Source organism: Streptopelia decaocto (assembly GCF_964273445.1).
Source record: "Streptopelia decaocto genome assembly, chromosome: 25".
NCBI lineage: Eukaryota > Metazoa > Chordata > Aves > Columbiformes > Columbidae > Streptopelia > Streptopelia decaocto.
In genome coordinates, this window is record NC_138680.1 from 4,165,064 (window position 1) to 4,180,342 (window position 15,279).

The following is a 15,279-nucleotide window of genomic DNA, read 5'->3' on the forward strand; positions in this document are numbered from 1 at the left end:
TGTAGTTAACAGGTTAAATCAAACCCTAACAAGGGTTACAGTTTTAGCTGCAGTTTTCCCCGTGCACCCTGGGGGTCTGAGATGCAGCAGCGGAGGTTTGGGCGGGCGGGTCCAGGTGGTTACGGTGAGAGATCCGCTCTCTCGGCAGCGCTAACCCCCGCATCGCGGCCAGCGCTCGAGCGAACGCCTTTATTTACCAAATTAAAAGCACAGCAAGGAACGGCCTGGGTGGTATTTAAGCGTATTTTATCGACTCCTGTTCCGCTTCTGTGTACCAAAGTTCTCACTGATGGAAGATGATGGATGAGCTGATTGCTTGCCTTTTGAGAAGGTGAAATACATCTGCTCTGATTTATTCCTCTTGCGTTGACAAAACAGCTTTTGGTGTGATTGGAGAGTGTCCAAGCCCGGCTCGAGCGCAGACCCTGGCAGCTCCTCTCGCTGCTGCGTTACGCTCAGGCTGCGTGTGGCTCATCATGGAGATCCTGACAGATTTCAGATTTAATGTCGGGTCCGGTGTTGAAGCCGATTATAGATCTATATAAATCCATAAACCTGTCTGTGGATAATACAAAGATTCGCGTGTTCGGTTCTTTACTAAATGAAGCTATGCACCTTCATACCAGGGAGGGATCTGGCCCATCGTTTCTGTGCTTGTAATGGGTGCAAACTGGAACACACGAGGTTCCACTTAAATTTGGGAAGAAACTTGTTCCTGGTGAGGGTGGCAGAGCCTGGCCCAGGCTGCCCAGGGGGTTGTGGAGTCTCCTTCTGTGCAGACATTCCAACCCGCCTGGACACCTTCCTGTGTAACCTCATCTGGGTGTTCCTGCTCCATGGGGGGATTGCCCTGGATGAGCTTTCCAGGTCCCTTCCAACCCCTCACATTCTGGGATTCTGTGAAATTGCTTGAAACCACACGGGCGAAGTTGAACCCAATGAAATTCATGCGTGGGTGAGCTGTACCGCTGGGAATACTGAGTTCTGGTACCCCAAGGTGTGTATATGCCAGTAAAGATGTCAGTACATGAAAATGCAGTTAATACACATAAATGGATCATGTGCTCAAATACAGACTGTGAGTGTCACCCGAAAGCGCGTTTGCAGCGGAACAACCCACAGCAGCCGGGCTGGAAATGTCAGGTGCTCAACACGACAGGAGCAGTCGGAGCCTCCGCTGCCCTTCGCTTTGAAAACCGCCAAGTAGCGTGCGATTGAGATGGAAAATGTCAGGTTTTGAAGATCATGAATCTCCGCTGCACTAAGTGTCAGCTGTGGGGCGCTCAGCGTACGAGCTCCTTCAGAGCATTTCCTATTTGTTTTCTCTTTTGCTTTGTTTTGGGGTTCTTTTGTTTCTTCCGCTACCAGTAGCTGAATAACAGGTGGTTTAAGTTCACGATTCAGGCAGTAGCTGCCAGATAATAAAAGATACAGAAAACTGAGGTGAGTTAGTTACTCAAGAAGAATTGCAAAATATTTATTTGTTCAAACCATTAACTGGAGGGCAGTACAGAAATCTCACCAGGTTCCAGCACAGAAAACAGCTTACGAGAACTACAGTAACATCAACACATTGAAATGCCTCACAGGTCTGTACAGAATATTACAATGTGCTGGAATATTTTACTGTTTCAGTTTTAGTTGCGTCAGGTTAGGGCAGCAATTAATTCGCAAAGGGAGGGCAGCGCTAACACGTATTCTCATGAATGCATCTTTTTTCATCCTCTGTGTCTGTAATGTCTCTTCTCTGTGTGGGTTGTGTGTGTTTGTTTAATGTTCACTGTTAGTATATGTAAGACTTCAGGTTCTGGAATCCTGGCTGAACGTCATATTTGATAAGCTTTTTCTTATTTAATTATCCATGTGTATAGATAGTATACGATACAGATATTTTACTAGTATCTATTGCAAATTTCAGGCTGTATTGCATAGGAAAATAGCCCCAGTCATACCTTGACATCCACTAAGGTTTTAAAGTTGCAAATACTGTTTGCAGTAAAAGATGAATTTGCAGAGCACATCTGCTTACCCTAGGCTATGACGTTATGGATTTATTGGCTTAATCAAACCGGCCAGTAAAGCTACAGGATATTTTCAGCAGAATAATAGTAAAACCTGGATTGATTTAAGATTAGCCTCCCAAAATAGTGATATCAAGGTGAGTAAACCCAGCTCAGCCTATTGAGGGGTGTAAATGCAAAGCCCTTTGCGGAGAGCAGAGGTCCCGTGGTACCTGGAGCGGGGAGGGTGCAGAACGGAGCCGAGCATTCCACTGGTGGAATGGTCAGGAGGAAACAGAGTGAAGGCTGCAGGTTAGTTGGGTTCTGTTGGCTTTAGGGCTTAAGTCACCATATCTGTTTTGTCTCAGGTTAGGTCCTGGTTTTAGTTTACTTCGTACCTTTATAAAACAATACCTTTAAATAAACCCAAAGAAACCCTGTGATTCATGTTCCGTTCCACATTACTCATGTATTGGGTAACTGGCTATGGCTAAAAAAAGGGACCGTGTGGGAGGGGAAGCTCCTTTTGTATTGGGAATTGTGCTATTGTCTATTCAGATATTAATGATTTAAACACTACTCACTTCTTTGCCCATGCTATAATTTCCTTAAGACAGTGACTGATATTTGAGTTTGATTCACAGCAAGGTGTCTGTGCAAGGCAAAAAGCAATGAAATGAAAAATGCCAGCTTTTCAAATGAGAACAATGTTCTCGGTGACGCCAGGAGCAGCGCACGTGGGCACAAGAGCTATTTCTGAGCAGAATAAGGCGGGTGTGCTGACGTCCCTCGCTGCGTCCCGCCCGGGATCTTGTGGTCTTATCGCTGGCTATCACAAATCCCGTATATATTGAAATCCGCGCGGGTTTGGATGGCTGCCTTGTGTTACTTGGGATCAAACCAGAATCTTGCGAGGTTTTAATGGCAAACCAGGCATTGTTTCCACAGTGGGCAGCTCCACTAAGCTTACAGCAAGCAAGTTCTAGACCGAGCCTTTTGACCAAGTACGTCTGAGCTGGGTTTGTAGCAACTTACATTGAACCAATTCATCTTTTTCAAGGCTTTTCTCATTGTTTTAGGACAGGTTTTTATCTAAATATTAAGTACAAGGGAAGAAATTGGCTTTCTAACTTTGAGCACAAACCTTGAGGTCTTTATGCTCTTTCTCAAAGGAAGAGGAGATAAGCGATAGTATTTATTCATATGAAAATCCTAATATGAACACGTCCAATTCTAGAATACTTTGAAAAATCACAGGTAGGTTCTCCATACTTTTTTATAAAATAACACTATTTTTTATCTGAATTTAGAAATAAGGACTTGCTGTGGATGTTTGCGTATTTGCAAACTGTGCCTTGAGGTTTGCTGTAGCTGAAGACACATTGTCATTTGGCGGTGGAGGAAGAAAGGTGGGACGTTTTACCCGCCAGCATTTGCAAAAGAAATTAAACTGCCGTTTAGCTGCAGAACGGCTCCAATGCTGCAGTAGTTTTACAAGATCGGTTTGGTGTGTGTGCGGGTTATTTTTGCCCCCTCTTCTCTACTGCAGTATCAGCAGTTGCACAGCAGCCTCATTACTTGCTTGCAAACAAACCCCAGCGTTGCCTGCGGTCGGTTTGCAGCAGGACTGACCCGCTCTGCCGTGAGCGTCTCCTCCGGCAGCGCCACTGCTCTTTGGGCACATCGGAGCCTTTAGCCTGAACAATGACTATTGATTTGTGAATTAAGCTGGAGGAAAGGGCTCTGTGGCTCGTTCAGTAAATAAAATGCTGCTGTAGCTAAGAATAAGCATCGTGCCACAGGTGCAGCTGTGAGCGGGTATGAATTCATTATATTTATTGTTGCTTCGTCGCTGAGCTAGAAGTACTTGCATCAGCAGGTACCGTGGTTTGGCCCAGGGTTTGATAAGCAGATACGTTAAGTCGGTAATTGTACTTGGGAGAGATCCTGGTTTACACTCATCATTTATGGGCAAATTGGAGTTCTAAGTTTATGTCAGGTTAGTTTTCCCCATGGAGGTTCCCCTGTTGAGTACATCACAGTAATCACCGTCCTGCCCGTCGAGGGCGGCGGTGGAGCCGGCGCGTTCTGCCTCACATCTCCAGGCTGATCCCAGCCTTGGGGTGGGTCATGGAGGGCGGACAGGAGATTACTGCTGTTAGTGCGTGTCTGCTCAGATTTGGGCTCAAATATATTCTGTAAATTGCTGGGTCCTAATAAAAATTGAGTTGGTGATATTTAAAAACAAGTTACTTACATTATGATCATTTCCCCTTGACTTTTGCGTTAATAAGCACATTAACTTTATCCTAACATAATTAACTTTCTGTTGGTGAATTATGTGTTGTCCTTGAAAGGAATCCAAGCAGTTACTTATTTGCTGCACTCTCATTACTAAAATAGTTGGGGTTTATTTTTTCCCTAATATTCTCTTAGACGGAAAAAACCCACTATCTGTTGGTCCCATAGGTGCTGAGCCCCAAAGGCACCACATCGGGGGGTCTCATCGCACCATCCGCACCGTGGGATAGTGACGCTTCCCCCTTTCCTACAGCCACCCAAGAAATGGGGCGTATTACCAGGAAACCACTGACGTTTGTACAACAAACGCTATTGCCACGGGAGGCAAACCCTGCGTGGGTGGCACGTGGCTGTAGGTATTTGATACATACTGAGGATTTTAGGGTTGTTCTGAGGTCATTCAATGATCTGCTGAGGCCTTGGTCTGTTCAGTCCTGTTTGTCAGACAAATGTGCAATCATTGTCCTCAGCCATTTGATTCTCTTTACATGTACAAGTCTGGTATTACCACATATTTTCTCACAGCATTTCTAAGGTAATTTTTCCTCCTGGTTTGATGCTCTCTGCACATTGCATGCTGCGAGACCGTTGTTACAGATCCATCTATTTAGGATGCTGGAGAATCTTTTTTCCTTTAAAGATTTATATTCCTTGCATACTGATTAAAGAAAAATATCTAGTTGTAAAATAAATGTGTGAATATATGAAAGATTCTTCAAGTTTCTAATCCACTTAATATTTAATAAATGCAATATATCATTTTTATAAATACGTATAACCTAGATATAGATAGATTTAGAATACATAAGGGATTACAATAGGATAACGCATTCGTCTCTGTTGGCAGAGAAAAGACCACTAGTGTTTTATGAACATATTAATCCTCATTGGTGAAAATAAATGCTCTGCCCTCCTGCAAGCCATTCCCAAGGCGGCTTATGGAAACCTGCTGTTCCGAATTTCAGTGAACTGTAAGTTCCTTGTGAAATGGCTGAAGAGAATATGGAATTGTAGAGTGAAAGAGGAGATGGGGAGAAGGGCTCTTCTTGCCTCCTGTGGTTGGTGGGTTGGTTTGGTCCTTCGGCCGCTGCTCGCTGATCCCACTGGGACTGGGCAGCGTGAAGTGAGTCCTGGCGGGGTTAGAACAGGTGAGGGTGGTGAAAGGGGACGGTGTTTGTTCTGGGCCTGTGGAGGTGATGGGATCAGCCTCCGAGCTTGTACAGCTGGAATGGGTTCTGTCCGAGCCACCTCAGCATCGGGCACCCTGCACAAGGGCTTCCACTTGGGCTGGCTGGTGAAGAGTCAGAGAAGAACTAAGGCCAGAATTCATGGACAAAGGTGTGACGCTTCGAAACTTTCTTAGTTTTACATAAGTAAATATATATAGCTAAATTCTGCTTTCTGCCATGTGCACAGAGATTAAACGAGGATTATAAGATTTAACGGAAATATACGGCCCTTAGCTAAAGCTCATAAGATATTAAAAGGGAAGGAAGATGGAATAAATGAGGATTGGGAAAATGGCTTCACTCATATTAGCATTAAAATCCTCACTAAGGAACGGTACTTCATATTCTTGAAGAATTGTGTCACAGCAAAGTGATGGATGGAACACGGTTCTGGTGTCGCTGCTTGTTCTTCACGGCCGTTCTCAGACTGGCCGCTCACCCCTCTGTAACACGACATTGATGACAGCGCTTCCCAGAGTTGTCGTCAGGCCTCCTCGATGCAAGAAAGTCACAACCAAAGCAAAGCGGATGGGGACAACCAGGTGTGCAACTCATAGTTTCAAGTAGAAGCATCCACCTTAATATCTAGTCCTATGCACACAGAAGAAACGAGATCCCTTAAAATTCAGACAAGCAGGGTTAGTTTGCAGCTAAAGATTCCGAGCACACTGCTTTTGTGTGATAATATTTTAGATTTATTTCCACAACTTATTGTACGTTCCTTTTTTTGGAGTTTTCATTGCAGAGAATTGCCAGGAGGAATGGATTTTGTCTTCCTCAGCTGGCAGAACAATTTTCCACCTGTCGCCCAAATATTTGATGAGAAGGATTATGGTACAGCTGCTGGAAGTTTATACTTTATATCCATAGGAAGCAAGAGAGTCTGATGAAACTAATACACTGCTATGAAAAGTTGGCTTGCTGAGGTGTATGTACAGCACTTGTGACGTGGAACATATGCTGAAAATGGAGGAGCCCCTGTCTGAACGCCAGAAAGGCCGGTGGTTGCTGTCCCTGTCCCCCCAGCGCTCCCTCTGGCCAGACGAGACCTCTGTTCCTGCCCACAGATCGGTATCGTACATTGATAGGGATTTGGGCGGCGAACGCAGCCGCTGTGCAGCAGGAGCTCTGCGGCAGCGCAGCAACGAGCAGCTCTGTGTCAGTTACCAGCACTGCTGAATAAATCACAACTGCATTCTGCCTCAATGTATAGAGTTTAAAGAACAATTCTGCAGTGCAGCTCATCAACGTGCAGGTTTTCTTACTGACCGTTCTCAGGGTTTCTGTCTTGTCAGTCTTTGCCAAATACCGTGTCCCTGCAGGCTTCAGTAAATCCGTGTACTAGAGGAAATAAAGGCATTAAGGGATTTCAGGTAGGCAAGAAAGTCTCGTATTTGCATCAATATCTGAGTGACTTCCAAAAAACGCACATTGCTGCATATGGGACGGAGTGGGAGGAAGCGAAGGTGGGAAAATGATCACGTTTGTTGCTTTGTCTAGAGGTTGGTTTTTCTTGTACCCCCAGAGTGTAAATGGGGGTGTGTTTGGAAACCGATCAGCAGGCTCTGTGTTGGAGCTCCCAGCCTGAGACAACTCTGTCTGCATTGGGTAAGGGTGGGGGGAGAAATGGAATAGAGGACACGACAATTCACACTGGGTTTATAATCTGAAAGCAGTGGTGATAATAACGGAATCTTCCATGAGGAGAGGACGTAGTTGTCTTGTAATGGAAATTGGCATAAATGTTCACTAGTAAAAACGCTAAAAATAACGACAATATTTTATAAAGTAGTTTAAAACATTGAACTCATTTGAAAATCGTAATGATCTCACAGCACATGCACAGTGTATATTTGCACACACAGATATACTGAGTGCTAAGTGAGAGATACCTATTTTTAATAGAAATAAAGACAAAGTATGTTCTCATTCTATCATCTACTGGACCTGTGAAGGTTTTAGACTTACTTCATATCATCCTACCTTCCCTTTCACCTAACTAAATGCCATTGGTTTTGGTTAATCACATATACATTGCCCTCAGCTATTCCTCTTTCCCTTCATCTGCATACAGAGCATCTCCTCTGGCCCCACTGGCTGTGCTCTCTGTGTTCGTTAATCCTCCTTCCAGAATCGATCCCTTCTGACTTATTTTTGTTGCTGTTCTCTGAATTTTCTCACAAAACTGACAAACTCCTGAAATAAATCCCAGTGTTGCTACAAATCAATGGGATTTCCCCGGTTTTGACAGCAGCAATTTGGATTGGACTCAATTACAAGAGTTACAGTAAAGGAAAAACTTGTATTGCAGTGCTCCCGTGTCCGTGTCTGAGCACGGGAATTGGGACAATGAGACACCCTGGGTCACCCATTGCTGCAGGGGTGCCCTGGGATCCACTGCCTGGGATCCACGCTGACAAAACTCAACATCCTGCAGTTTCTGACCCTACAGAAACCACTTTTCCACTTCTGTATTGCTTAAAGGGGCTGTGGTGAAAGGGAACGGTGTAAAACATATTGAAAACTCCCTCTAAGTGGGTATGAAATCACAGTTTGCCTGTTGCGCTGTCGGGGCGCTGCAGTGGTGCTGCTCAGAGCTATTGTTTCTGTGGTTCCCGCTCTGATCCCTGTTAAATCTGCAGCAATGTCCGAAGGAAATGACACTCAGTGAAGGAAACAAAGCTTTGGGGGTTAAGGCACTGGGCTGTCACTCAGGAGAACAAGACTGAGTTTCCCCTTCCTGCACAGACTGTCTGTGTGACCTTCGGTGACTCGTTTAATCTTTCTGTGCCTCAGTTCCCCATCTAGAAAGTCAGCAATAGCAATGATGCAGTTTTCTGATGATACTGATGCTGCTTTTCTGTCAATTTTCTTGACGGTCCTTACACTGAAGCTATTTGGTATTTGTGTGTCAGATTCCTCGCGAAGCACAGTCCTGGCAGCTGTTGTTCTGCAGCTGTTTCTCCAGCAAAATTCAGTTTTAATAAAATTCCAACCTGTTTTTAATCAGTTAAATGAGATGACACGAAGGGCGCAACCACGTGAAAAATGTGTATTTTCCTTCCCTTTCAGGAAATGATAACAGCGAAGCCCTTCCCGAGTCCATCCCGTCTGCTCCGGGCACGCTGCCTCACTTCATGGAGGAGCCGGACGACGCCTACATCATCAAGAGCAACCCCATCGTCCTGCGCTGCAAAGCCATGCCAGCCATGCAGATCTTCTTCAAGTGCAACGGCGAATGGGTGCACCAGAACGAGCACGTGTCCGAGGAGAGCATGGACGAGAGCACAGGTGAGGTGGCCCTGGTGCTGTCAGGTAACGCAGCTCAGCACCAGAAACCCGTCGGGTAACGGTGCGTGTCGAAGAGTGAGAAGGGAGGGAGTTGGAAACGCTCAACAGATTTGATCATCCTCTCAGCACACCCTATACCTTTTCTCGTTTAGAAGCATCTTGATGACTATTGCAAACCAATTTAATGTTGCGCCGTCTTGTAATTTCCCAATTCTGGGTTGTTATTGCTTTTCTCCTCTTCTTAAATTCCCAGATTGCTAGGCAACCCCATGCCTTGGAAACAGCAGAGTGTGCACAACATCCCCTCTGTCGATACAAGAGATCCCTTTTTAGAGGGGAGAATGCCATTTCAAAAGTTACATCTAAAAGCGGTGTTTGGCACTCTCTTCAATGACACATTCGCAATAAATTTCATAGGAACGCTTTTTGTAAATGCTAATCTGGATGAATTTTAATTTCACAGTTACCTTTTCAAAAATAATTTAATAAGCATAACCTTTACTTCTAAAGGCATTGCTGAATCAATAGAGAAGAAATGTCATCCCTAAATGTTTCTCTTCCATATGGTTAATGAAGATCTGTCTTGTGAATACTGCAATTATGTTTTTTAAACCTTGGATTAATAATAGAATAAAAAAAGATAAAGTAACATTAGGATTTTTAAATACCAGCAGCAGCACCGAGGGTTGAGGTGTGGACATACAGGCTGAGCATGTGGGTCTGGAACAGGAGCGTCGCAGGTTGGAGTTCAGCGCGGTGGGTTGGGTGGTTGGAGACCAGGTCACTTTATCTCCTCCCGCCCCGTTCCCTGGGTCATGGAAGAGACAGAAATCCCCGGTTTGCCTTTCCCGTCCATCCCACGATGGTGGCGAACAGGAGCTCTGCTCTGTGTGCTCTGCCCGCGGGGCCGGAGCCGCTAGATGGTACTGGGATAGAAAGGTAATAATTACTGTTGGATTAATTTCCTTTGTTCTGTTTTTCTTGCCTAAACACTGGCAGCAGGCACCTCAGAATTAGTTTACAAATCTTTCAACTTTTTGGTTTCCGCAGAGGATCAGACCTGCTAAAAGTAACTAGAGTTTTCTTGTGTGATAAATAAAAGGATTACAGCAATAACTGCTGTCAGTGTTCTCTCATTTAAACAAATAAAGCTGACAAATGCCGAGTTGTGTGCAGTACACGGAGAGCAATTACTCATCTGCTGGCAGCATTAGTCTGTCTGCAGCCGAAGCAGCCAGCAGTGCAGAAAGCACATTAGCATGTGAGTTCCAGAGTCATCAGTTCACGTTCTGTAAGGCTGCACGGGGTAACAAAAGATGATGGTTATAATTTGCACAATAATTTAAAGGGCTGGACTTGCAGTGCTTATTAGAGTTAACGAGTCACAGGTAAAATGTCGCTCTTGTTTATTACGTGCCTGGTTTTCGTTCTGTGTCGTTTCCTATGAACAACTTTTCTGGCATTTCTTGGGATGCAGAGGATAGGCGAGTATATTTGTTGGTGAAATATAGTGATGATAAATGAATATATGGCTCTGTTCCCGAAGGTTTGCTTTCTGTAGTTGTCTCTAAAACAAATGAAAATAGGTGTACTTTCTCCATAAACAAGACATAAGTTTCCCCAAAGACTCAGTGTTCTCCAAGGTCCCTTCCAGCCTCAACAATTTGGTGATTCTGCTCTTTCAGATGCGTTTATTTTGTCTATTGGCAAACTGGGAGACCTTTAACAGGACCTGAATTCCTACCTGAGCCATTCTCAAAATGCTGAACCACCAGCTCCTCAGAATCATGTGCTGTTTGTTTGCCTGATTCAAACCACGTTATATGTTGCTTCAGAAAAGACAGGCTGATCTATAGATTAATTAAATAATGTGTCAATAAAAAGAAGTGCTGGGCTGGAGAACATTCTGCCTTAACAGAGGTTCTGACAGAAGGGCTGCGTCCGTTTCACAGCAAACAAAGGGCTGTTGTATGAACAGTTTTGTTGGAAACCACACCAAGATATTTTTAGAAAACGCAAATAAAACCAACCAGGAAACCTCTATTTGTTTATTACTGAGTCAATAAATATTTGAGTGACCGAAGTGATTATTGAGACAACTTAGGAAGCAACCACAGGTTTGTCATGACATTGTGAAATACGACAAGAAACGGGCTGCAGGGAAAGAAGGAAAAGTGCCCTTTCCTGGCACAGCAGCAACCGGGGTCTCGCTCTGTCTGTCCGCTCTGTCTGTCCGGCTCTCGCTCTGTATGTCCGCGCTGTCTGTCCGGCTCTCGCTCTGTCTGTCCGCTCTGTCTGTCCGGCTCTCGCTCTGTCTGTCCATGCTGTCTGTCCGGCTCTCGCTCTGTATGTCCGTGCTGTCTGTCCGTCTCTCACTCTGTATGTCCGCTCTGTCTGTCCGGCTCTCGCTCTGTATGTCCGCTCTGTCTGTCCAGCTCTCGCTCTGTCTGTCCGTGCTGTCTGTCCGTCTCTCACTCTGTATGTCCGCGCTGTCTGTCCGTCCCCCGCAGCCCCGGGCCCGTCTCTCCCGCTCACCTCCCAGCGCCCCCCCCAGTGAAATACCAGCTCCTAATGATGCTCGAGATTAAGTGGAAGGCAATTTTTACGGAGTCTGGGTTTCTTGCTGCTTTATAAACTTCACAGGCACGCAATATTTTAACATTGAGATTTCATTCATTTCCAGTGAAGGGGAAATAAGTATCTTGAGACTGCACAGGAGGAGAAAGAAGAAAGTAGTAGGCATAAGTGTTTTCTATTTTCAGATTAACGTTTTTCTGACTGGCTCTTTCAAATGCTTCCTAATGCCTTCTAACCCAGATTTGGATTATATTTCCTCTCCCCAAGGCTGCCATGCAAAGGTAATTACAGATACGGCAAACGCTCCAACTGTACAAAATAAGGTGTCAGGTTTACAAGGCTTCTTGATGTCTCAGATGTACCTTCAGGTTTGGTCTGAAGCAAATGTTTCTGGTCTGAAGGGCAATATATTATTGTCGAGGTCATTAAAGCTTTGCTTTGATTAAAAATGGAATTGTTCAATTAAAGAAAGGGTTCGGCCGACCTTAGCTCTGCGCTCGGCTGCCTCGTCAGCTCATCTGCCGTGTCTGTCCCCGCAGGACTGAAGGTCCGAGAGGTTTTCATCAACGTGACCAGACAGCAGGTGGAAGATTTTCATGGCCCAGAAGACTATTGGTGCCAGTGTGTGGCGTGGAGCCACCTGGGGACCTCCAAGAGCAGGAAGGCGTCTGTCCGCATCGCTTGTGAGTAACTGGCCGCATTTGTGCTCCTTGAACGGGACAACGTTTGAGATTAGTAACAGGATGGTGTCACAACTCCTTGATTTCATAGACGACAGGACTTTGCTGGCTGACTTAGTTTGAATGTGTAAACATGCGTAAATTCAGTTTTTTACTTTACTGGATTAACTGTCATAACACTGAATGAGCTAATAATTCCCCTGTATTGCTAAGCTGCAAAGGACTGTTACTCTGAATTGAATTTTTATTGACTTTTCTCCACACTGTGATTTCCCAACCCCATAATATGGCAATGCAAGTAAAGATCGGAATGAGCAGAAGCAGGTGGGGCCCTGTGCTGGGACTTTTAGACCCATCACTGTGGTACCAGGTCTGCAAACCACGTCCCCAGCTGCCTCCGAAGCCACAGATCCCGTGTGGACCCTGTGGGCACCGCGCGGGATGGACCGAGGGGGGGAACGTTGCACCCGAACCGTGTTCCCACCCGGCCACTCACTCTGCTGCTTTCACCCGAAACCATGGGGTTGATGGAGAGAACAGCAGCTCTGGAGTGCGGAGATGATGGGACGTGTTAGCACCCGGCAGATAAAATGAATCGTCTAGAGATTCTGAATTGTGAGTCAAGTCCAAAGCACTGCAGCACTTGATATTTCTCTGAAAAAGCAGGTAAGTATTCCTTTATGATAGTGTGGAGCGCAGAGAAAATGAAATGGATCTTACTCCATTATTCATCCTAATAAAGGCATTTGTAGGCACAACTGCAGCCTAACTGTTAATGAATGACTCCTTAAATAGGATACTGGAAAAGATATTGGTTATCTGTGTGAAAAAACCCCAACAGGGCAAAGCGGTGCTATTGCTCAGTTCCGCAGCCTACACGGGATCGCGCGGGGGAAGGTTTTTGGAGGTATAATGAATTACTGCATTGAACTCTGCAGATCTACGGAAGAACTTTGAGCAAGACCCCCAAGGGAAGGAGGTTCCCATCGAAGGGATGATCGTCCTGCACTGCCGGCCCCCCGAGGGCGTCCCGGCCGCCGAGGTGAGGCTGAAACAGAAAACCTGTTGTCTTTGAGACCAAAGGACATGAATTGCGACAGGGGCACTTCTACCAACCAGTACGGTTGGCTGAACGGGCTGCATCCGTCTGGCTGCTTCCCAAGTTCTGGATAGTTAAATAACCAAAAGTGTTCTTTTTGCTGGAATTCAGCCATTTGGGAAAAAATGGGGATTCTCAGTCAACACTGCTTGAATTTTACTGAGAATTTTAGAATGATTTGAACTACACTGCTTTACACTCAACAATTAAACAGGATGTCTTCTATGAAGGTTAGGAATCATATCTAATGAAAACCTGACGTGTTAATTGCTTTCTACAGATAAACACTGCAGAGTTCTCAATAAACCCCGATTTACTGATGTTGATATAAAATTGTTATTGCTGCTAATAAAGCCTGTAAATCTTAACCGGTCATATTTGCTTTGGACAATTAAATTTCACATAAGGCTCAGGATGCAAGGCGAACTCTGTGCTCAGCAAGGCAAACAGTCTGCTGGAAAGAATTCGGTGTCTTTAGAAATGGGGACCAGATTCCCATAAGGAATGGCTCTGGTTTGTGGCAGTAAGCTTGAGGTTACAAACTCTTTTGCTGTTTTCAAGTTAAAGATGATCTGCCCTGTTAAACATGTCAATGAGAAATAACTGAGATAGCCAGAAAGTCTTGTTCAATAATCGTTACGTGGGTACTGAGAAGTGTAGAAGGCTTCAAAACCCAGTGCTGGCAACAAAGCTGTGGTTCTGATCCAAGAATTTATTTCATTAGAGTTTGGATGAGGCCCTAGATGAAAACATAAGGCTTGAAATAACTACGAACAAAGGAGCTCGTCTTCTGTTTCATTAGATGCAAAACAGATGCTAATTGTGGCATTGTTGTTTTCCGTTTGTTTGTTCCTCTAATCCGTACTCTGCATGGACCTGGAAATGTCAACTGCAACAAGATGGGCAGGAGGCTCCAGCCCTCCCGTGTTACACGCCAGTGTCTGCCCGGATCCCTTAGCAGAGTTCTGACTGCTCCACCCAGCGCAGGAGCTCAGGCACGTTCCTCTCCCAGAGAGCACATTCCTGCGCTTGCCACAGTCCCCGGTTAATCCAGCCAGTTATTCCCCCCAAGAGCTTCTCTAGAGAGGATTCCTCTAGATCAAGTTTAGTTTTGCTGGGAGAAATTCCTGTTTCTTCTTCTGTTCCAGAATGAATAAGGCGTCCGTATCTCATCACCAGCAGCAAATAAAAGATCCAGATTGTTTGCTTATATGGTTGTATTTCTGCACACAGTGTGTACAAAAGGAGTTAGGAGAATATGGATTAAAGAGTTGGATCCATAGTTTAAGTGTGTCTAAACTGGTTTCCCACCGCCAGAGTTTGCCTCTCTGAGAAGGGAACATCCTGCACATCTCAGCTTTGGGAGGGTGCTGAGGGTTCGGGCATCCTGGCTGCATCGCCACAGCAGGAAGAGACGATGAGAACCCGCATCCTGGCACTGGGCACGCTGGGAAGGGTTTTAAATCCTCTTCTCATGCATTCACATGGCGAGCAGAAGGGAGCTGGGGAGCAGCTGTGCCTGCAGGCAGCGGCACCCGACCCAAATAAATTCAGGGGTTTTATGAGTTAAGCATCAAAATAAAAAAGAAAATGCAGCATTTAAGTAGAGCATCTGATAATCCCCTGCTGCGGTGAATGTTGATTTAAATATAACAGAGTCTCTGCTGGCACAGGCTGGATGGGACCGCAGCCATTTCTTTCACCATTGCTGCAGAGTTGGCCTAGAGAAGAGACAGTTCTGGCTTTCAATCCCCACAACAGATTCTCCCCATAGATATGTTTATTAATTGTGTGCAATAGAGGCCTCATTTAGCTCGGAGTGTATGCAACGATGCAGTTGTACAGTGTGGGAATCAGCTAAACTGATGAATCCGTGCCTGCTGGTTATGTTTGCTCGGCTGCCACTGGGCACCTTGGGCCTGATTCTTGTATTGCTGAAACCCTTTCGCTCCACAGGTATCACAGGAAGCATTTCTGATTTTCATTGGCATGATGAAAATGAGTGGCTGTGTGAAAATGTGTGGGAGTTTCAGCTGCCACCACGTTATCTACGGCTCTGTAACCTTTTGCGTGTAGGTTCACAGGAGTTCAGTGTGTCTGGT

At 45.3% G+C, this 15,279-nt stretch overlaps 1 protein-coding gene across 1 annotated transcript in view; it reads left to right on the forward strand.

Annotated features, from left to right (window-relative positions):
• The window catches only part of UNC5D (unc-5 netrin receptor D), a 66,878-nt gene that overhangs the window by 24,154 nt on the left and 27,445 nt on the right, over window positions 1-15,279 (forward strand). The window contains exons 2-4 of the mRNA XM_082072584.1: window positions 8,603-8,821; window positions 11,938-12,081; window positions 13,017-13,120. Coding sequence (XP_081928710.1) covers window positions 8,603-8,821; window positions 11,938-12,081; window positions 13,017-13,120 — 467 coding nt within the window. The remainder of the gene's footprint in view (window positions 1-8,602; window positions 8,822-11,937; window positions 12,082-13,016; window positions 13,121-15,279) is intronic.